This window comes from Lissotriton helveticus, chromosome 3_1 (assembly GCF_964261635.1).
Source record: "Lissotriton helveticus chromosome 3_1, aLisHel1.1, whole genome shotgun sequence".
Taxonomy (NCBI): domain Eukaryota; kingdom Metazoa; phylum Chordata; class Amphibia; order Caudata; family Salamandridae; genus Lissotriton; species Lissotriton helveticus.
The window spans coordinates 478,492,026-478,516,673 of NC_136061.1; the positions used below are offsets into that span (position 1 = coordinate 478,492,026).

General features: G+C 42.7%; 1 protein-coding gene across 5 annotated transcripts in view; it reads left to right on the forward strand.

The window, feature by feature from the left end:
• GULP1 (GULP PTB domain containing engulfment adaptor 1) overlaps positions 1-24,648 on the forward strand; it is a 1,926,496-nt gene that overhangs the window by 1,825,744 nt on the left and 76,104 nt on the right. For 4 of the 5 annotated variants that reach the window (XM_078683687.1, XM_078683690.1, XM_078683691.1 and 1 more), the window contains 2 exons: positions 11,287-11,425; positions 14,321-14,415. In XM_078683687.1, the coding sequence (XP_078539813.1) occupies positions 11,287-11,425; positions 14,321-14,415 (234 nt within the window). The remainder of the gene's footprint in view (positions 1-11,286; positions 11,426-14,320; positions 14,416-24,648) is intronic. The other variant, XM_078683689.1, reaches the window with a different exon arrangement.

A 24,648-nucleotide genomic window follows, 5' to 3' on the forward strand; every position in this document is an offset into this window, starting at 1 on the left:
TTCTGAATAGACTGCATCTTGCCTTCAGTGGTTTGATGTGTTTTAACTAGGCATGGACAGTTTGAACTCCGTGAAGTGACCAAAAAACTCAGCTACGCTCTGTGGAGTTCCGCAAGCAGTGGAGTGAGGTAAGTTCAGCTGCTTGTGAAAAATGTTAGCGACGGGCATTTGTCCCGCGCTTTAAAATCAGCTTGAACCGCCACACACGCAGCGTAAGATGGCACAGCTTGTTTCTGCCACTTGATTAGATGTTCTACTCAAGCTGCAGCTTCCTCAACGCGAGCGTCAGATTTCACAATGCAAGCAGTAGCGACCTGCCGAAACCGCTCGTGTTGAGATAATACACTGTGACGTGGTCTAGCATTGGATTTTACTCACTCGTGCTCACCAACTTAATGTTGGCGAGCTGTGAGAGAGGAAAAACTGTGCCCTATGCCACTCTGCTGAATTTTTTGGAACTCTGCGCTCTACGGGGAGTGAGAAAAACTCTGTAAATGGAGCAGAGTTTACCACCCAGGCCTAGTTTTAACGATAGATGCAGATGGCCAAAGAGGCAGCAATAGAGCGAAGGTGAACGAGGAGTGGTAGTGACCACTACCTAATCAACACACAATGTCAATCTCTGAGCATACTCCTGATCCCCATCCTGACAGTGGAGTCCGAGCACTATGTCTGACACCCGGTGGAGCTGCTCTGTTCAGCTATTGAGGAGATCGGCCTTAGTTCATCCCCTGACCATCACCTACCCAGCCAGACTTTGGGCACAGTTTTTCTCCTTATCTCCCCGTCCTGCCCACCCCACCATCGTATTTCTGTGACCCTGCTTTTTCCTTGTCTCCTATCTATCTGTTCCTATTCAGAATTCTTTGTTCTTTGTCTACTTCCTTGCTCCTATCCCCTCTCACCTGAATCTTTCCCCTTGCCCACTTCATCGCCTAGCCCCCTGTCCTTTTGTGCCCTTTGACTAAGCACTCCCTTTCCCCTTTTTGGGGAAAGATTCAAGATATATACGCTGGAGTCTCAGCATACCCGTTGAGAAAATCTACAGCGCCAAGGAAGCCGCTCACAATTGAGGTATGGTATGGTACCCCTTGCCAAAGCACTTCCTCTCCCCTTTTTGTGGAAGGATCCAGTAAATAGGCCTTGGAGTCTCAGAGACCCCTTTGAGAGAGTCCACTGTGCTTAGGTAGCCTCTGAGAAATGATACCACTCCCCCTGGGATCACAACTTCTGGACTTTGGGCTCAGCTGTGACTTGTCTACCGATTTGTGTCACTGTCACCCTCCCCCTCCTCTGGCCATTCCGTGTCTCTAACCCTCCCCTCCTCTTTCCCGCCTCCACTCTCTGTCCACTTCCCCTGCTTTTACCCCCCACTCCCTGGAATATCTCCCCTTGCCAGCTTTTTCCCCTACATATATGTTACTTTTTGTTGGTCTCAACCTTACTTGTAACTAGAATTGCCATGCTCTAATAACTGTGTAACCTTTGTAAAGCTGTAACCTGCAATTTATTGTCTGAAACCCATGTAGAGCGCTCTGATACCTCTGGGTCTAGCCAGTACCATATACAACCTTTTTAAATAAATAAATAAACAAGAAGTATCTTTCATCAATGGTTCCATTCAAATGGTGAAATGAAAAATAATGTAGTTGGATGGCAGAATGCCATAGTTAAAAAATAAATGAAAGCGTGTTGTCACCCGAAGGGTCTTCACGAACGCTTGGAATTTAGCTGTTTTCTGTACTTGTATTTACCTTTATGCTTGTGTTTAACACTGTTTGACCACGTACAAGTCACTTTTATGTTTCTGTTCATTTAGAATCTCGTATTTAGTTTCCCACCACAACACTCATCCAAGATGGCCGCCGCCTGCACCTACCCGACCCCGATCCTCTTTCAGTTTCAGATTGGTGGCACACTTCCGTTTGTTTCTGCACTATTTTAAGTTGGTTTGAGCACCAATATCACTTGCCGTCTCCCGTAGAAAGGGGACACCAAGATGTGAGATTGTCTAACTTACTAACACACGATAAAAAATGCATCACATGGAGACTGAGGGATTTACTTTTTAATACTTCGGTTTTACAATATGGGCACAGTGCACTTACACGCTTCATGCGTTTTTGCATTTCGTTTCACTCCGCCACTCCCGTTCACCCTCCATATTTATATTTACCCCGCATCCATCAGCCGGGTAACCGTTAAATAAGCCGTTAGGTTCGCACACTCTTTTTAAGATGGTATGAGCACCGTTACCACTTGCCGTCCTCTGTAGACACGGGACAGTAAGACGCAAGATCATTTAGTCGTCACCACCTGGCAAGAATGCGACCATATGGAGACTGTGGGATTCAATTGTTTTACGATACTAACACGTTTTTGTGCGTCTTTTGTTCCGATATTCCGATTCATCCCTCTTGATTGCACTAATACCCGCACCTAACAGCCAGGTCACCGTCGATAAGCTCATAGACGTAGTTTACTTTGCACAGTCGATTTGAGTTGATCTTTCACGTTTTCTGTTCTTGTTTTAAACCTCTCACACCAAAACGCTTTTGCACTTACTGTTTATGCTTATTCGTGGAGTCTAAGACTGTTGTATTTTATTACAGTGCATTTTACTTCACAGATTAAAGGTTTTCCCTGATGAAGGGCAGAGTCCCGAAATGCATGGGAAACTATAACCTATAAATAAATATGTGTGTATTCTACACTGGATTGTTTCAACGTACCGATAATGAAATTGGAACAATTAGTACAGATACACAACCCATGTTGATGAAACCATTGTGATGTAACAAGGTTGAAAAATTAAATCATGAGAAACTTGGACCCAGAAGTCTACACAGTCATTTAATTTCTTAAGACAAAAATTAGGGACAAGGGCCCGAAAGGTGTGCCAGTTGGGGAAACTGTTATTAATTTAACAGCGCCACGTCACATGAATGCCATAGTTCACACACACTGCCTCTCAACCTTCACATCAGTGTGAACAGACTCACAATTTGTGTGCTGTGTTGTAGTATTCTTTGTGCCCCCAATGAAAACGCTGCAGCCACTGTGCCAGTTAACTATTTTTATTAAGTAATTAATGTCCCTAAAGAGCGCCGAGCCTGTCCTGCTCGTACCAGCTCTTCGTGCCACTGAAATGCGATGCGCGCGCAGCCTAACATGGCCGCCGGCACGTCACGTTGCTTACGTGACGTGCATACACTAGACCGCGCTACTACATATCTCCCCTTTTTTCCCAACACGGAAACAACATAACTTACAGTCCGCTGTTCATCTCATAGTCTCTGAATCTGGCTGGCTTGACCACCACTCTACCCCTGCGGGTCAGTCTTACCGGGGTGTTGGGGTCCTCTCCTTCGCTTCTTCCTCTACTTACTGGTGCATCCGCACCTCCATCTCCTTCATTCATTCCTTCTCCAGCCCTCTGCTCCCGGTCACTCGTTTCAGTCATTTGCCTTTGTCGGTCTTCTCCGTTCCAATCAGGTACTGTCTCTGGATGTTCCTGCTTGACTGTTTCATTTCCCTAGTCATCTAAGTCTGTTACACCTTGGTCCCAACTAAGAATTTTGTTACACCTCGCCATGCGGTCCTGCGACCATACAATCCCGTCGCTCAGCAAAGCCGCTCTGCCCAGAACTTCTTTCATCTGCATGGGCTTGCTATATTTACTTTCTCCTTTCCTCTGCATCGTGGCCAACTTTACTCGTACCCATTCACCCTTCTCAAGTCCAGTGTCCTTCACATTTCTCCTGTTGTCATAGTGTTTGGTGTAAACTGCTTGGGCCTTCTCCAGGTTGGCCCGCACTACTGCTGGGGACCATTCACTCATTACCGTTTTTTCCTTCCACACCCTGTTGTCTTGGGTGAATGGCTCGCGTCCCCTCAGTATCTGGAATGGGCTGTATCCCGTGCTTGTAGGGGTAATCCTGTATGCCCACACCATGTGCCGTATCTCCACTTCCCAGTCCTTGTTGTCAGATATGGCCGCTTGGATCGACCCCATCACTACTCTGTTAAAACGCTCTACTAGACCGTTCCCAGCGGGGTGGTATATGGAGGTGTGTCTTGATAGGATGCCGTTCCGATGCATGAAGTTGTTCCATTTCTCTGATCTGAATTGGGGCCCATTATCGCTGAGGATCGCTTTTGGAATTCCTTCCCTCACAAAGGTGTCAGCCAGAAATTTTATGATGGTTTCTGTGTCCATGGTTTCTTCTATCTTAAGTTCTGGCCACTTGGAATACCTGTCCACCATGACACAAACGTACTTTTGGATTCCCCGTGTGTCCAGAATCGGACCCAGGATGTCCACAACCAACTCCTCCCATGGGTTCTTCGGGTGGTCAAATTGTCCCAGTGCTGGACGCAGGGGCTTGAGGGCTTTGTCGGCTCCCTGGCATCGAGTGCAGTTTCTGACATGTCTTTCAGCTCTTATGTCCATTCCTGGCCACCAGTAATTCTGTCTGGCCCTCAATCTCAGTTTGATCATTCTGAGGTGCCCCTCGTGGAGCATGTCCAACAGCTTGTTGATTAGGTTTGTCGGAGGAATCACCTTCTCCCCCCTGTGCAGAAATATTCCCCGGTCGTCCATCGATAGCTCTTCGCTGACTTCGAAATATGGTTTGAGTTCTCCACTGATCAGTCTCTTTTCCGGCCATCCTTGGATGACATGCCCTTTCACTGCCATTAGGGTCTGGTCCTCCTCATACGCCGGTCTCCACTCCTGGAGGCTGATGGTGGTCTCTAGGTCTTCTGTGAGCGCCACCCATTCTTCTGTTCCTGCATTGTCTTCCTCACACGGTTCCATGGCTGCCGCCCTGCTCAGATAGTCTGCCACTCTGTTCCTGCTTCCTGGGATGTGCTCTACGTCATACCTAAACTCTAGTAGTTTCAGCGACATCTTGGAGATCCGGGGCGTTGCGTCGGCATGCCCACTCGACGTTAGTACTTTCAGAAAGGGCTTGTGATCCATTCTTAATTGGAACCGTGTGCCCCACAAGAACTGCCTGAATCTTGTTGTAGCCCATACCACCGCCAACATCTCCTTTTCAATCATGCTGTACTTCTTCTCCATGTCGCTCAGCATGCGGGATGCAAAGCTTATCGTATCCATCTGTCCATGCCCCCGGTCCTGCATGAGAAAGGCACCTAGCCCTTTGTCGCTGGCATCCGTGGTCAGCACCGTCCTCCCTTGGGGGTCGTACCCTTGGAGTGGGACAGCTTCCGCTATTTCTTTCTTGACCACCTCAAATTCTCCTTCTGCCTCCTCTGACCATTGGAATTCCGAGTGTTCTCGTGTCAGTTGCCTCATATAGTGTGTCTTCGAGGCGAAGTGCTGCACAAATTTGCTGTAGTACTCTGCCATGCCGATAAAAGATCTGACTTCATCTTTGTTGGCTGGTGGGGGTGCCTCACATATTGCTTTCACATTTTCTGCCTTTGGGGTCACTCCTCGTACTCCAATCTCATGCCCCAGGTATGTCACCGACTCCATTCCTATCCGGCATTTGGACCATTCAGCCGTGAGGCCTTTCCTTTCTAAGATCTGTAACACTTCTCCCAGTTTCACGTCGTGGTCTTGCTTATCTCGGCCCATCACTAGGATGTCGTCCTGGAAGTATTGGACTCCGGTGGTCTTCTGAAAGAGCTGATGCATCAACTTCTGAAAGACAGCTGCCACCGAGGCCAGCCCAAACGGCATGCGGCGGAACTGATAACAGCCGAATGGGGTGATAAACGATGTGAGGTGGCGGCTTTCCGGGTGTAGGGCAATTTGGTGGTAGGCAGAGGTCAAATCGATGGTGGAATACCATTTACTCCCCCTGGTGTTGGCCAGCATCTCCTCAATTCTGGGTAGGGGAAACTTTTCCACCACGATATTCTTGTTCAGTTCGCGTAAGTCGACGCACAGCCTGACCTTGCCGCTGGGTTTCTTGACGACTACCAAGGGCGCCAGCCACTCTGCGCACGTGATAGGCTCGATGATCCCTTTCCTTTCCAGGTCCTGGAGTTCTTCCCGGACTGCTTCACGTACCGCCAAAGGGATGTTCCTGGCCTTGTGGGCTACTGGCACCGCATTGTCTTTTAGAATTATCTTGTGTGAGAATTTTTCTAACTTCCCCACCGTTCCTCCAAATACCTTGGGAAATTCGCTCTTCCACCTGTCCAGGTCTGGCCAGTTTCCTGGTTCCGTCAGTAGTATCTGCTCCTTTCCTCCTGGGTCTAGCTTGATCCCTAGATCGCCTTGGTCCAACCATCCCAGGACCGAAGGGCCTTTCTCCGACACATAGAGTTTGCAGTGGGCCGATCGGCCACGGAACTCAAAGTTTAGCGGTCTGAACCCCGCCATTGGTATTCGGTCCCCGTTGTACGTGACTGGGCGGATGTCTAGCTTTTCCAGTTCCGGGCCTAGGTGCGGTGCAAATTTCTCCTCCCAAACTGCTCTCTGGACGATGGTGTATGGTGAGCCGGTGTCGGCCACCACACTGATCATGATGCCGCCTATCGTCATTTCCAGGATGGGCTTCATTGTCCTTTTGCCATCGATGCTTAGAATTTGCCCATCTACGCCCAGTACCTGGTCGTATATACACAGTACCGTAACCACATCCTCCTCCTTGGCGTCTTCTTGGTCGTCGTTGTCTTGGCCTACGTATCTTACCGTGCCCTTAGAGGCCTTTTTTCTGCACACCTTCTCATAATGTCCTGTTATTCCACAGTACATGCATTTGGCGCGAAACGCCGGGCCTTTTCTGTCATGGGCCTTATGCGACCAGCTTCCGCACCTGTAGCATGACTTCCTGTTGCTTCCCGCTTGTTTCCCCGGGGGACCCTCTTAGCTTTGCCACCTGTTATGTCCCTTATCTGCTGTCTTCTTGTTCAGGTGATCCTTACGAGGTTCTTCGTCATCCACTCTGTTTACCATGGTGGTGGCCGCTGTCTCTCTCTTCGTCGCATCTGCGCACCTCCTTGCAAATTCCGCCCTTTTGACGATGACCATCACTTCTTTTAGGGTGGTGTCTCCGCTTGCCCATAGCTTGTCTTGTACTGACGTGCACGTGGTGTGCATTACCACCTGGTCCTTGATGAACTCTTCCTCCCAGTTGTCGTATTTGCAGGTGGCCGCGAGTCGCTTCAGTGCTGCCACATATTCTTTAACCGTCTCTCCCAGGCGCTGCTTCCTTTGTTGGAAGTTGAATCTGTCCACTGACACGCACACCGCCGGCCTGAAATGTTCGTTGAGGTCATCAATTGCATGGGCGTATACGTCGTCGTCCGAGCTTGCTCTCTGCTTTGGTACTAAGCTTTTGTACTCTCTCAGCCCTTCGGGGCCTAAGTTCAGTAACAAGATGCGTTTCTTTTTCGAAGGTTTGAACACCTCTTCGTTTTCATCTTCTAAGACTCCTATGAAATTGTCTATGTAATCTCTCCAGTCCTCCCACTTCATCAGTGGTTCACCGGGCCTGGGTAGGAATTGTACCGGCGCCATCGCATATCCAGCCTGCGCACTCATCTTCTCGCTCTTGACCGTGGGCTGTGCGCTTGCTTGGCCCCTGGGGCTCCCCGGCGTGCTGTCTTGTTCTTCCTTGCTTGCGTGGTTCTGGGGACTACCTGCGTCAGCCCCCTCGTTCTTTTGTAAGATATCCAGCTCGGTTCCCCTTGTTTTAATGGGTGGTGGCTGGATCTGGCTCGCTTCTTGTGTTTTCCCCGGGGTCTGTCCTCTCCTGTGGTGGCTGCTCTATCCCTTTGGGTGCTCTTGGGCTCTGCCGCGCTCTTTAGGGTACCTGTGTGGTGGCCGTCGGTCTTCTTGGCTCTCTGGTTCTCTGTGGTGCTGCTTGGCCTTGATTACTCCTGCCCACCGGTGTGTTGCTATGTCCCTCGGCGTGGTTTTCTCTCTGTGGGGGGTTGGGGGGACTGCTATCCCACCCTCGTCGCCATTGTAGTATTCTTTGTGCCCCCAATGAAAACGCTGCAGCCACTGTGCCAGTTAACTATTTTTATTAAGTAATTAATGTCCCTAAAGAGCGCCGAGCCTGTCCTGCTCGTACCAGCTCTTCACGCCACTGAAACGCGATGCGCGCGCAGCCTAACATGGCCGCCGGCACGTCACGTTGCTTACGTGACGTGCATACACTAGACCGCGCTACTACATGTGTAAATGTACTGTACTTCCTTCAAGAGAGCATAATTCAACTTGACCCTCAACCACCATATGGCTACTCAAAAAAGACTACTGTCTACAATGGAGAGCTTATTACAGTGATTTAGCCTGAATTCTGTCAAGCTTGAGCTATGGCAGCATCCTTATTGCTGGTCTCTAGAACTTCAGGAGCTAATGTGTATGTATAATTCCTGGGAGTTTCTAGCACATATCACGGGTAAGGAAAATAAATATATTAATTTAATCTTAACATAAGGCTTTGGAATTTGGCTACAACCCAAAATCTCTAATGAGAATCTTCCATATCCGATAACTCTGAAAAAGGTGTATTCTATTAATTTCATATGTATGTAATAGAAAGTATGACATTAAATCATTTGTTCACTGTTTCACAAGTAAATTCTACTATAAAATAATCTATTTTCCATCGATCTGTATATTAATTCTTCACAAAATCATATGTATCTACAAACAATATATTCATTCACTGACATCCATACAAATGTTTAAGAAGTGTGTGTCCAAGAACAGAGCTACACGCAAGATTGCTCCATTTATACATAGTGCATTTGTTTACTGGACTAATCAACACAAATGCATTAGAAGGAATGCTGATCTTATTTTCTGAACCATAAAATTATCATTTGGGCAAATAGATGACAATAGAACCATAGACTTTTGGACACGGGTCTTCCTCATATTCCTTGATTACCGATGAAGATTTCATAGGATGAGGTGTTGTACTTCAGCTTCTACTAATGGTCAGACTGAGAGAACATATTTATCGAATGCTTTCCAATTAAGCTAGCTATGACTTCTGCTGACACTTTCTGTGTTTTCCAGAATATGTATTTTATTTGTTTATTTGCATTTTTGCTTGTTTTTGTATTGATCAACGTGTTGGTACCATCAAGTGACTGAACGCCTTTCTAGACAAAGTTGGGCACTGCAATTAGTACATAATGAATATGTTCTTACCAAAATTATTGCATTCCCATGGTTGTAGATTGTAGGCACCTAATAACCGAATCATGCATTGTTCTTGGTGATGTGAACTTTATCTAGTTTCTAAGCAAATCTTTCTTTGCTAAAGTATTTATTTGTTGAGTGTTGTACAGTGTACAGCGCTAATGTGAGCAGGCGGACAGGCATAGTGATGGGAAGAGAAAGCATGATCGGTGAGAGTAGGTCTTTTCTGACTAATAAGAATATGCAGGAAGTGGCCCTGCAGTCCTTCTGAAACAAAGAAAAATAAACCGTCAACATCAGACATGATTGCCTTTGATATGTTGATTGACTTAACTGTCTCCTTTGGATCCAATGGAAAACTGTATTCTAGTTGAGTGCTTACATTATAATTCACACATTGTTATTTACCATATCCCAGCTGCTCTGTAAAAGCACAGAGACCCATAACCACATCATAATCATACCACCTTTCACCAAACTCATGCTACTACTCTTTTCCAACTACATCTAACCATATTCCCGTTTTTTCTAATGTTTCTTTGTATTTGTTTTATTTGAGAATTCTGTCATCCCGTCTTAATGTTCTTATGTTAAATACACTGATTCTTATTTTATGTTGTCACTTGCACAGTGCTCTACTATCTTCCAGAGTTAAGCTCAGCACTAGAAAAACATCTAATAATAAAAATGATAATAGAAATAACTGTTGTCTCGGAATAGCATTCTATGGACAGTAAAGAGGGATGACAGCATGAAAAACAATAACGACCACTGGGCTTTTCAAAGTGAGACAAATAAACAGCCCCTCCACATACAATATATATCAATCACAGCCGGCAAGGATCATAAATCAAAGGCTTCAAAGGATCATGGAAGTTGACTTCTCAGGCTTCTTTTGTTACCGGGCTCATGGCGCAGAGTCTGTTGTACACATTCTGGCTCACCACGGTGTCTCCGCCTCAGTGCTTCCACCATCAGATGATTATATTATGTTGTACATTGACTTGAGGAAAATTGGTTCATGATGGGCCACATTCAGTTCACAAGAAAGAACGGCCAAAAGCATGCCTCAATATTATGTTTATTTTTTTGTGTTTGCATCATGACTTTTCATGTTAAATTCCCCTCCCAAGTTAAACAAACAAAGACATGCTGGGTCCCTGGGCAACACAGAAAGGCGGTTGTTAACAAATGTTTAACAAAAGCATAGTGCCATTTTTATTTAAACAGACTTCAAAAACCCACATTGGCCTAGTGACAAAGGTATTTTGAAATACGCTAAAAGTACTACTTAGAACTCTTTTACGTAGTCTTACTCATCATTGTGAACTGACCCCAAATCATCCCAAATGGGTCTAAAACGGCAGTATCAATAACAAATCATACAAATGGAAAGGACTGTAGCCTCTTAGCTTATAGGGAGTTGTAAAATTCACAAACGCAGTATGTAAAAGAATACTCCTGTAGTATCACTTCTCATGCTCATAAATGCTTTTTTGATTTTGACCCAAAGTGTGTGTGTATATGTTGTTTTACCAACTGAGCAAGTTGTGTATTCACATTCATACTACTGATAATCTACGCATGTGGAAAAGTTATATATTTGATCACCACTCTTTTTGCATATGCTAAATGCATAATAGGAATGATTTCATAATTGGTTATAGACGTCTGGTTATCCTTGCATTAAAGGAGATGCAGCTACGAGAGTCCATGGTCAGGGGCTGTATAACCTTAGGATACCCTGCAAAATGTCTCCTGTCAGCATGTTATTCTGTCTGTGCTGAGAGGTGTTCACTGCCTCAGCCCACTCTGATTTTTGTTTGAAAGAACAAGACGAATTTCCAGCATTGCACAAACTCCGGGTGGTTTTGGCGTCTGGTGTTGTAGGTGTATATCTTATTAAATCTTATACCGGTAATGGTTCTCTAAAACCATCGAGGTGTTCAGCCCATCTGTTTCTAAACACAAATGGTTTAATGTTCAGTGCAAGACCACTGACTTTGGAATGACATGCACAAAGTGCTGGTTATTTATTTTCTGCATGAATGCTATTATGGTTCCCCCTCCTCCTATGTTTGCACGTGAAACATAATGTGTATTGTATAAACTGCGGTCTACTAATGATGTGTATTCTTTTTTAGGCTGGCAGTGTGACTCCTAAATCACCGTCCACAGACATTTTTGATATGGTTCCATTTTCTCAGGTTTCTCCTCAGTCATCAACACCTACACGCAACGGCACCCAGGCACCTCCACTCCCCAGCAGAGCCGCAGAGATCCGTAAGTGCCGCCCCCTTCGGGCAAGTATGATTTCAACACACAGATATCACTGGAATAGCATTCTCTGGGATGGCTGTTCTACGCTATTTGTTAGTACTCCTCGTAGCCTTAGTCCGCGCATGCTTATCACGGTCCTAATTTCTTTGGCACTTAGGACATAAAAGAGCCTGGAAATCCTGCTGCTCTTTAATAGTAAATACTATTTTAGCCCTGCCTTGTAATCACGTGATAACATTGCAACAGGGAACATTTTTAATTCTTTAAGCATCCTATTTAAAAAAAATAGACAAGATGCAACGACTCACTTGCAGACTGTGAGTCAAACCATGCGATACTGTTACCAAAAGTCCTGTGCACTAATCCTAGTAGTGTATAGGGCTGTTTGATAAGCACCATACATACCAAGCTGGGGTAGAATTACATGATGTCAGTGATATTGTCAGTTGCTCTCTGTGGAAAAGCTCATATCAGAAATCATGAGTGGAGCTAAGAGGTAGATGAATGGGATAACAACAAAGGAAAAGGAAAGATCAATGAGTAATAAATGTGTTATGTACGGCTCTGAAACTGAGACATTAGCGTTACTAACTGGATTCTAAATTCAGTAGTTCACTGATGTTATGTAGCAACAATTGGTAACAGAACTTGTAACCCACTGTTGCTGTGTCAAAAAGGAATTACAGGCTGTTTTGGATGGTCTATCTTAATGTCTGTAAGTGTAGGGCTGAAGAGCAGAGAATTCAGCTTTGTAAGGAAGTGGTGATGGGCAAAGCACAGAGAGTGGTGGGGACAGGTGGCAGGAAGTCAGGCATTTGTTTTACATGTGGGACACGGAAGAATAGCCATGTTGTGTAGGACTCTTATTTATTCCTCTGTATCTGGGTAGCAGTTGAAAGCAGAGGCAAATGATTTTGGGACCAGTCAAATCCGCAAGCAACACCACGCACAACCTTATTGGATAGCTATACCCCCTGAATGCAATAACATTTTCTTTATAACTTGTGCAGCCTTCTGGCATCACTTCTGAGTCAGTCCATAAACTCCCTGTGAATGATGAGAGAGTTGGAGTGAAGAGAAGAGAACGGGCTTATAGGCTGAGGGGAGGAGGGGAGGTTGGAGAGGAGATATAGAGTTATGGCTATCGAGAAGAAGAGTGTTTCGGAGGAGAGAAATGGTGTTTGAGGCAGGAAAATAGGTAGATGATTGCAGGAGTTAGGTAGCTAATGCAATATTGAGAGAATATTAGAGATTGAGAGATGAGAAGGAAGTTGAGAGGACCAAGAAGGGGTTAGGAAGAGAGAGAGATGCATAACAGATGAAGCAAAAAAGGGAGAAATAGGATGGTAAGCAATCTAATCATCTGACCCCAACTCTGCCTCTGTCCCCAACCAGCTCCCGTCAAGTGTTCATGCCTATTGTCTAGTACTTTTTTATTAACTGCTCCAGATGCTGGCTTACTTGTGCTTTCTTCTCTTAGTTGTTTTAGCACTGTTTCCATAATATTCAAATATATTTGACCAGGACGTTGTAAAAGGGTAGGAATCCCAGAATCAGAGAGATATTGCAGAAGAACACAAAATAATGGGGAGGAAGGAGCAGGTGAAGATGTGGACATACGTCCATATCTACCTAACAGTGGTCACCAAAAGACTGGTTGCAATTTGCAATTGGTATTTCTGCAGCTAGTGTGGTATTTTTAGAACCAACTTATGTACCAATTCCGAATGGGTTGCAATTCAGTCTACCTCATGAATATTGGGATAGGTTTCACATTGCGACCCACTTCTAATTGAAGCAATCATCGGTGTGGTGAGGGAAGCTGAGGTCAGCAGACCACCGGGAAACAACCTTTACAACACAGTCATCACATCGCACTACATTTACAATGCAATTATTACATCGCAACATCCTTTACAACGCATGTCACTACAACGCAGCCATTACATCGCATGTCATTACAACGCATACCATTACAACGCATAGTACCCCTACACTATCCAACACTTACCCTACTGTTGCACCCCCTGGTGTTAGAATAATACTTTTTAACCCTACACTACCCAACACTTACCCTAATGTTGCACCCCCTGGAGTTAGAATAGTAATTTTTACCCCTACACTATCCAACACTTACCTTAAATGCAATGTAATGGTATGCGTTGTAATGGTAGGATGCAATGTAATGGAATGTGTTGTAAATGTAGTTTTAAAAAGTTTGCTGTAATGGCATGCGATGTAAATGTATGCGTTGTAAGGGATGTTGCGGTGTAAAACTGTGTTGTAAAGGCATGCATTGTAAATGTATGCATTGTAACGTCATACATTCCAGACCACCATGTCTGTGATAGCATTTAAATAAAGCATTTTTTCAATGTAGCTCATGTTCCATTAAGAAAAATGGGAAGTGCACATAAAAACAAAAACACATTACTAACATGGAGGAGGCAATGGTCCACAGCAATCAAGAAATGCCAACTCTCTCCCTCCACCAGGATAAAAACCTAATTGTCACTCCTCTAGACATTCACCTTAGAGAAATTAATAAAACTCCATGTTTCTTCGTATAGGGCATAGCTTCCTGACTTTGTTGGTAATCTACATTTTCATGTACCCCAATGTAGCATCCCCAACGTCTCAAATATGGCATAAATATGACCAAGCTGTCCCATTTGTACCTTTACATAGACATAACACTCAAATGTTTTGAATTTTGCCATTTAATGTAGTCCCATATTTATAACTGCATGCTACATTTAATGTTATTTTTAATTTGGTAAATTTGCATTACCGTTTGAATGAAATCTATATTGGTTCTACAACTGTTTGCACTATAATATTAAAGTACCGTAGTATGAAGCACTAGCACATTTATATGACCGTTGTTTTTTATTTTAGAACGAGATCTGTTTGGAGCAGAGCCTTTTGATCCGTTTAGCTGTGGAGGTGGAGACTTTCCTCCAGATATTCAGTCCAAATTAGATGAGATGCAAGTGAGTACATTAGCATTTACATGCTCTGCTTATTTTGTGGAGGCATTTATTTTCCAATGATCATTATTTAATGACATTTCGAAATTGCAGCTGGTACGCTTGCTCAGGGTTTCTTGGTGCCAGTGAGGGTAAAGACCTGAAGAATATGTGGCAAACACGAGTATGATAACATTAAGCAGATGAAGAGAACAGAAAGATGAGGAATATATTTTTTAAGCTGAGGAAAATCTAAGATTACCTGAAGAGGGGTGGCATGTCGCAAGTGTGCAAATAAAAATATGGCCCATATTATAGTGGATATAATGATACTTTATCAAGAACTAAAAACTAAGCAGATGAAGAGAACAGAAAGATTTGGAATTTTACCTTTTAACAAAATCCAAGATGATTTTCATCAACTCTTAAGACCAGAGGTAAGCTGTAACAAGTTTGACCATCAACAAAGATAACACTAAACTGCCAATAGAGAAAAGGCTAGCTGAGGGAAATCTAAGATTACCTGAAGAGTGGTGGCATGTCAAAAGTGTGCAAATAAATAGTTGGCCTGTATTATAGTGGATTTAATGACACTTTATCAAGAACTACAATATCATGACACTAGAATATCTCGTCAAAAAAAATGTCTAAAAAACATATTGAGCTTTCATATTTTGTATATAAGCCACAAAATATTGAGCCAAACATATTGTGGAACAGAGTGCCTAAAAAAGGTAAGTATTTTGAAATATTTATTTATATAAATATTTTGGGCCTAATTACGATGTTGTTCGAAGTTGCCTCCGACCAACACCGTTTTGGGGAAGGTACCACCCGACCTTAGGTCAACGGTTCCAACGACCCAATTAGGATGCAACCGCACATGGTACAGTCGCAAACTTCATTGGGAGCTTGTGTGGTGGGCTAAAACCATTCAGCATAAATAGGGGTCCCCTTCCCAGTTTTTGACAGCCAATCCATGTCGTAAAGGCAACATGGATTGGTTGTCGGAAACCAACATCATAATCCCGACGGTGGAAACAACATCCTCTAGGGATTATGGTGCAGTTCCGACTGACCGACGGGCTCCTTGAGCCCGTCAGAACCGAGTCGGATTCCCCCGGCAGTTTAAACTCCAACCGCCATTATTGTAATGTAGTGGTCGGAGTTTAAACCTACTATGTCGGTCAGAAAGCCTCCAACTTATGACCGACATTGTAATTAGGCCCTCTATGTGATTCATTTAAAATATAAAAATACAAACCAATGATATAATGAGTAATAAATAGTTTGATTAGTAATGTAAACTACATATACAAAAAAACAACTTACTAAAAAATATAAAAACAAAAAACTGTTTTTAAAACTATACATTACATATGTTAACAATAACTTAAAAGTAAAAATAAACATACATATATACAACTTAATTATGTATGCAACAATTTAAACATTAATATAAAATTAGATTTAGCAATGGGCACTAAATATATTTACTTTCAAATTAGAAGAAAAATCTACAGTTAAAAAATATTATTGAAAATATTGAAAAAACCTTAAAAGTGTAAATTAAAAATGTAAATTAACACAATTATTAACCCCTTCGCTGCTAGGCCTCCCCCCTTTCCCTCCCCCCCTGTGAAAAGTTTTTTTTGGCTATTTGGGGAAGTTCGCGCTTAGGCCCCTGTAACTTTTTGACCACATACGTTATCCACGCCAAATTTGTGTCCCTGTTTTCCAACATCATGGGGATTCTAAAGATACCCAAAGTTTGTGCATCCCCCTGGAGGGGACCCAGAAAATAGCCAAAATACAGCAACATTTTTGATTTGTTTAAAAAAATGGGAAACAAGGGATACAGATAAAAGCGTCTGTTTTTTCCCCTGAAAATGGTATCAAAAAAGAGGTTATGGTGCTGAAATCACCATCTTCCCAGCTTTTAGGGACAAGCAGACTTTTGCCAGAAACCCCAACATTTTTACACAGTTTTGGCATTTTTCTGGGACATAGCCTATTTCTGCTATTTTTTATGCTTTCAAACCTCTTTTCAGTCAATGGTAGAAATGAGTATGAAAGCAATAATGGACCCTATACATTTTAGACCAAATTCTGAAGTCAGCAAGGGGTCATTTGTGTAGATCTTTCAAGGTTTCTTCATAGAAACTAACTGCTGAATATAGAAAACATTGAGATTTAGTTGGAAAAAACAGCAATTTGTGGCAACGTTTTTACCTGTAACTTCTTCTAATTATGACGGCTGTTTAAAAACAATGTACCATTACATCCGCTGGACCTTTCTGGTTGTGTGGATATATAGGACTTGTAGGTTTACCAAGAACCCGACGAACCCAGAGCCAATAACTGAGCAGCGTCTTGCAATGTTTTTTTATTATGTACATGGCATAAAGCAATTCATTTGGGAAAATATATACATGGAAAAATTGGTATGAAAGACACCTATGTATTTCTGAAATTGGAACAAAAGATAGAGTTTAGAAATAGTAAATATTTGCACATTTCCCAAATTGTGAGTACCCATACTATCATGCAAATTATAGGTAATTTTTCAAAATTACTTCTTTTTTACACATTGTCTTTCATTTGGAAGGCAGAAATGCAACGAAAGTCAATAGGTAATAACAGTTGCTCTACAATTCTGTGTTACCCTAAGTCTTCTGATAAAAATGGTACCTCACTTGTATGGGTAGGCCTAGTGCCCGCATCAGGAATTGGCTCAAAACACAACGTGGACACACTATATTTTTCCAAAGAAAACTGACCCTTTTTTGTAAAGTGCCTAGCTGTAGATTTTGAACCCTAGCTAAACCTAAACATTTTTGAAAACTAGACACCCAGGGGAATCCAGGATGGGGTGACGTGACTGGCTCTCACCAGGTTCTCTTACCCAGAATCCCTTGCAAACCTAAAAATTTGTAAATAAAAAAAACAATTTCCTCACACTTCCGTGGTGGAAAGTTCTTGAATCTACGTTAGCCCACCAAATTTCCCCCACACTGCATTCCCCAAAGTCTTCCAAGAAAAATGGTACCTCAATTGTGTGGTTATGCCTAGTGCCCACAACACGAAACGGCCCAAAACGCAACTTGGATGCACCACATTTTCACAGTGAAAACTGATTCTTTTTTTGCAAGGTGCCTAGCTGTAGATTTTGAACCATAGCTCTGCTGGCACCTAGGGAAACCTAGCAAACCTATACATTTTTCAAAACTAGACAACCAGGGGAATCCATGATGGGGTGACTGGTCTGGCTCTCATAAGGTTCTGATGCCCAGAATCCCTTGCAAACCTCAAACTTTGTAAAAAAACACATTTTCCCCACAGTTCTGTGGTGGAAAGTTCAGGAATCTCTGTGGATCCACAAAATTCCACCCACCCTGTCTTCCCAAAAGTCTTCAGAGAAAAATATTACCTCACTTGGGTGGGTAGGCATAGTGGCCGCAACAGGAAACTGCCCAAAACGCAACATGAACACAACACATTTTCATAGTGAAAACTGACCCTTTTTTTGCAAAGTGCCTTGCTGTAGATTTTGAACCCCAGCTCTGTCGGAACCTAGGGAAACCTAGCAAACCTGTACATTTTTTAAAACTTGGCACCCAAGGAAATCCAGGAGTGGGTGACTTGTTTGGCTCTCACCATGTTCTGTTACTCAGAATCCCTTGCAAACCTCAACATTTGTCCAAAAAAACCAAATGTTCCTCACATTTCTGTGGTGGAAAGTGCTGGAATATGTGTGGATCCACAAAATTCTACCCAGCCCACATTCCCCAAAGTCTTCCGAGAAAAATGGTACCTCATTTAAGTGGGTGGGTCAAGTACCCGCGACAGACAAGGGCCCAAAACCTATTGAGGCAACTTCAAAATTACCTCTCACAAAACTACCTGGTTTTGCAAGGGGAGTCCCTTGAGTTTTTGGCCCTGGGCTCGGTGGCTATCTAGGGAAACCTACCACACCTACACATTTCTGAAAACTAGACACTCTCAGTAGTCCAGCAAGGTATTGCTTGCATGTGTCCCCCAACAGTTCCCTACCGAAAATCACCTGCAAATCTCAAATCTAGCAGAAACAATCACTTTTTTCTCAGATTTCTGTGTGGGAAAGTTCTGGAATCTGCATGGATCCACAAATTTCCTTCTACACAGCATTCCCCCAGGTCTCTCGCTAAAAATGGTACCTCACTCGCGTGCGTGGGATAGTTACACGCGACTAGCAAGGGCCCCAAACCTATTGAGGCAACATCAAAATGACGTATCACAAAACAACCTGGTTTTGCAAGGGGGTCCCAAGAAATTTTGCCAGGGGCTCGGCGGCCATCTACGGAAACCTACCAAACCCACACATTTCTAGAAACTAGACACCTGGCGGAGTCCTGCAAGGTATGGCGTGCTTGGGTCCCCCAACATTTCCCTACCCAGAATCCCCTGCAAACCTCACCTTTTGTTGAATAAATCTATTTTTTCTAATATTTCCGTGTGGGAAAGTGGTAGGATCACTGGGCTGACACGAATTTCCTACCACCCAGCGTTCCCCCAGGTCTCCCAATAAAAATGGTACCTCACTTGTGTGGGTAGGCATAATGGCTGCAACAAGGAATGGCCCAAATCGTACTTTGGAGACTTTAAAATTACCTATAACAAAACGACCTGCTTTTCGGGAGGGCACCTGGGGTTTTGGCCCCGGGTTCGCCGCCATCTAAGGAAACCTACCGAACCCACACATTTCTAAAAACTAGACACCCTGGAGAGTCCAATGAGGTATGGCTTGCGTGGATCCCCCAACGTTTCCCTACCCAGAATTCCCTGCAAACCTCAAAATTAACTGAAAAAAAACACATTTTCCACATATTTTTGTGAGTAATCACCGCGGCGGTTCAAATGTCGTACCCCACAGCGTTCTCCATAGTGTCCCAAGTAAAATGATACCTTACTTGTGTGGGTGTCCAATGCAGAATTGGCTAAAAATGTATTTGTTTTGAAAATGTAGAGCTTAGCATTCTCTGTGCTATATACCCTTATTCCCTCGGTTTTGGACTCTTCCCAGTCACAGGCCCTTGCCCCACCCACACAAGTGAGGTATCATTTTACTCGGGACACTGAGGGGAATGCTGTGGGGTAGGACATTTGTACCAGCATGGTGATTCCATACAAAAATATGTGGCACATTTCGTTTTTTCAACAAAATGTGAGGTTTGCAGGGCATTCTTTCATAATTTCATAGCAGAAGCAAAGGCCCTTGCCCAAGGGGCCGCTCCCCCCTCCCTGGTGGCTAGTGGGTGGATCCCTGCTTGGGGATCATCCTCCTGGGGTGACACCCAAGCAGGGATCCACTAGGGAAGTGTACCATTGGAAAGGGAAGATTCTCCCCTTTCCAACAATACCTCACCCATGTTTTTCGGTGCTCGGGGGGGGGGGGGGCTGAGATAGCCCCACAAGCACCGAAATTGCAAATCAGAAACTAAGTTTCAGTTTTGTTTTCATTGTAACGACAACGGCGTGCCATGCGCGCGATCGTCATACAATGAAAACACCTAGTAAGCTTTAGGAGGTTGGGGAAGCTCTTCCCCGCCTCCCAAAGCAAAAAAATAATATGGGAAATCCCTCTGCTGTAAATGCTGTATATGTGCTCATGGCGGAATGGTTCCGTCATGAGCACACTGGCACTTATGCTCATCATCGAACCATTCCGTCATGAGCATAGAAGGGGTTAAAGAAAACATTAAAGAAAACATTAAACATAAAAATTCAACAATCAAAAATAGACAACACTAGCAAAGGTTCTGGAATTGAAAGGAGTCAGATTTACTATTCTAAGGCCAATTTAAGCAAATTAGGGCAAAGGGCCGTACTTTGGATGGGTTACATTTAATATTCCCACGCCAAAATAATGAACAGCATGGGAAGGGTTAGACTTTGGAGGAATTAGGTTAGCTATTTCTATTCAAATCTAAACAACAGAAGGGAAAGTGTTGGACAGCGGAGGCATTAGATGTACCATTTCCAATCTAGCATAAGCAACATTAGAGAACGTGTTGGACTTTGGAGGATTTATTTTACTCTTTCCACATCAATAAAGATAAAAACATGGAATGTGTTAGACTTTCAAGGAGTTTTTTTGACTATTCCTGCTGCAGTCTAAGCATCAGTAGGGTAACTGTTGGGCTTTGAAGAGGTCGATTTTTTGTACTACTCCAAACTAATCAATAGTTGGGAAAGAGATAGACTTTGCAGGAGTTTGATTTGCTATTCCCACTCCAGTCTACGGAATAGTAAGGAAAGTGTTGGACTGTGGAATGATTAGCTTTACTATTCCTACTCCAACTTAAGCAAAATCTGAGAAAGTGATGGACTTTGGAGGGGTTTGATTTAACATTCACACTCCTATATAAGGAGCAGTAGGGAAAAGGTTAGACTCTGGATGACTTAGATTTGCTATTCCCACTTCTAGCTAAACAACAGGAGGGAAAGTGTTGGACAGTCAAGGAGCTAGATGTGCTATTTCTACTCCAACTTAAGCAAAATCAAGGAAAGTGCTGGACTTTGAAAGTGTCAGATTTACTGTCCTTACTCCAATCAAACAGCAGTATTAAATGTACTGTACTTTGGAGGGGTCAGATTAACCATTCCCTCTCAACATAAGCAAATTCAGGGAAAGTGTTAAACTTTAGAGGGGTTAGATTTACTATTTTAATTCTTAATCATTTACAATAATATCAAAATATTTTAATATTCAAAATGATATTATATGCATTATAAATAAATACAATTAAATGTGATACAATTAAATAGAAAATAATTTAACAAATATAAAACAAAATAAGTTTAAGATAAATTCACTTACCACCCAAGGACTCGAATTAAAACCCCCAAAAATGTAGACAATGACAAATGAATCACTAATAGCATTAAAATTGTAAATGAATAATAAAAACAAATAAAGGCACTAACAAATATAAAATGTATTTTAAAAAATATATTACTGAATACATTTTTCAATGAAGTTAATTCAAATACAACCATAATTGACGAATGAAATAACAGACTATCTGGCAGATGCATCAAAGTTATGTTTTGCGAGTCCTTAATAGCGAATTTTAAGGAATCGCTATTAAAGACTCGCAAAACGGGATGCATGTAGGAATCGCAATGTTATTAGCGATTCCTAAAAATTCCTTATTAGCGATTCGGTAATAGCTAATCGCTAATAAGGAATGGCATTCCCATTCATTCCTATGGGCCTAAAGGCCTAAAGGCCCATAGGAATGAATGGGAAAGCCATTCCTTATTAGCGATTAGCTATTAACGAATCGCTAGTGTTCCGCTATTTCAAGGGTGCCAGGGTGTCCAAAGGACAACCTGTTGCACCCCTGAAATGGACCTGTGCACAAATGTTACACACACACATGCCCTAAGGGCATGTGTGTGCGCAACATGTAACTTTGAAAAATGCACAAAAGTGCATTTTTCAAAGTTTTAGCAAATTACCACGAAGTTCAACTTCATGGTAATTTGCTCCCCTTATTAGCGAATTCGCTATTTTTTTGGGTTTCATGCATTGCATTTAAGGAATCTCAATTTGGGATTCCTTAAATGCAAGAGCAATTTAAGGAATCGCTATTTAGAGATTCCTTAAATTCTGATTTCTGCATTTGGGATGAGGCATCCCAAATGCAAAAATACCGGGAGCAAACGGCCAGATTCTGAGAATCTGCCTGTTTGCTCCAGGTATTTTCTTTGATGCATCTGCCTGTTTATAGTTTATATTATCAAGAGATCATTTAATTAACCTAAAACACGTTACAAATAAAAACAGTAATTAGTATTTTAAGTTTCCACCCTATCTCATACAAACCCAACTAATTACTAATTATTTGTGATTTAGTAGTGGGTAATCTGTAAAAATAAGATTTACCCATTATAAATCAGAAAAAACATCAATATTTATAGTAAAAAGGAACCAAATTAATCATTAATGTAAATAATTAACACATCAATATTTAATTACCATAAACAGTAATTCACACTATAGTTTAGAAGTAATTTATAGTTTAAATAACTTCACTTCCTAATCCCCTAAAAACCCAACAATCTTTTTCTAAATAATAAATTAACATTTAAACTAAAGATAAGTTAAATTCCACATTAAAATAACAATCAATTAAATCATGTACACAGTTACTTACTGATTAAACATTTAATTAACATAAATTCTAAATTAGAAAACTTCCCATACTATTGGCCTACAAACCTAACAACCCCATTACTAAAATCGAGATCACTAATTAATCATACATTTACAAACTGTTCTAAAAACAACAATACTGATACAAATTGTTGAAATTCATATGATGACTAATATATGTGTGTGTGCATATATATATATATATATGTATATATATATTTTTGTATGTTTATAGAACAATAATTAAGAACAATATTTAGTACAATAATATCAAAATTAAGTATATACTATACTATATTAAAAAAACTAATTAACTATGTTAAAACATATTCCTACATTTAGTATTCTGCCCCTCATCATTTTTGACTTAACAATATTTTTGACATTTATCACAATAATATTTTGAAATAATATTTAGGTCTCTCACCATTGTAGTATGTGTAGTCCCCATTACACAGGATTCTGGAAGTGGACGCCTGATGTCTGGGAGTGTTTGTCAAGCAAAGAAGTGGGGCAATATAATTAATCTTTTCGTCATGTCAAGGATCTGTCTGGTCACAGAGTTATGAAACAGCTGTAGCCTCTGAATGTGGTAGCTTGCCACAGCAGAAGATGCAGAAGTCTAGAGTAGAGACAGTAGTAAATAGAACTATACTTTAACTTAAAACAAGAAGGGTAGGGCTAGGTCATGTATTTTTTCAGAAGGCTCTTATGCACAGTCTTTAAAACCGGTCTCTTCCACTTGGTGAGCAAATGCATATAGCACTGTTCTGCAGCACTCCCACACTGGGGAAAATGTGCAGTGTGGCCAATGATGGTAGCTCAATGACAAAACAACCATCAGAGGCACCCTCACCTACAGATCCGAGGACCGCAAACTGGCCTCTGCAGCACCATCAAAGACTTCATCGCCAGACTCACCATTGAATCCGAGCACTACATCTTCCTCGTAGACCTCATCTTCCACTTTGATGCCCCCACAGACACAAACTCTGCCAACCTCCTTGAACGTATGGACAACATTGGTCTCACCCAGTTGGTCACAGACCCCACACACAGAGCAGAACATACACTAGACCCTATCTTCATGTCCAGCAACACAGTAAAATATAGCCATAGCATGGTACTCAACTGGACCAATCACTACATCATCCACTTCACCATCTCAGGACCAACACGCACCACCCCAACCCTCCCAGCATCTCCTTCCACAGCTGGAGCAAAGTAACACCGAACCAATGAATGGATGCCCTGAATACCACTCAGCCAGATTCTGCATCCAACCTGAAACAAGTAGTCGAGAACTTCAACACCTGGATCACCAATGCTGTAGCCTGAGTGCTCCCCCATCAAACCTACCAACATTCACAGATCCACCAAACAAGCCCACCCCGGAACTCAGGACAAGGAAACACAACTACAAACAACTAGGAAGAAGATGGTACGCTAGCAGAGACTATGCAACCTGAGCTATGTTCAAGTTAGCCCTCAACAAATACCACAAGCAACTCAAAGACACTAAAAAAGTAGTCTGCATTGAGGCTAGCGCCAACCACAGCAAGGAACTATTCATCCATCATCAGAGAGTTCTCCTGCCCAGCAGCCACTGAGAACACAGCACAATTCCTCCCTCACAGGAGCTCTGAGACGCTCTAGCAAATTCCTTCCACAACAAGATATCCACCATCTACAAGAACTTCAACCCCCAAACCACCGACCTGCTCCCCACTCCTACGGATGCTTCTCCTGACCAACATCTCACCGCATGGTAACAGCTCAACACACCTGACACCACAGCCATAATGAATTCCATCCACTTAGGAGTACCCACCGATCCATGCCGTCACTGCCTCTTCAACCTAGGAAACTACGAGTTCAGCCACCAACTCACCACGATCCTCAACCCGTCCATCACCACAGCTATCTTTCCTGATGCATGGAAACATGCTGAGGACAGACCTCTCCTCAAGAAACTCTTTGCAGACCCTAGCAATCTCCAGAACTCACACCCCATCTCGCTGCTCCTATTTCCAGCAAATGTCCTGGAGAAGGTGATC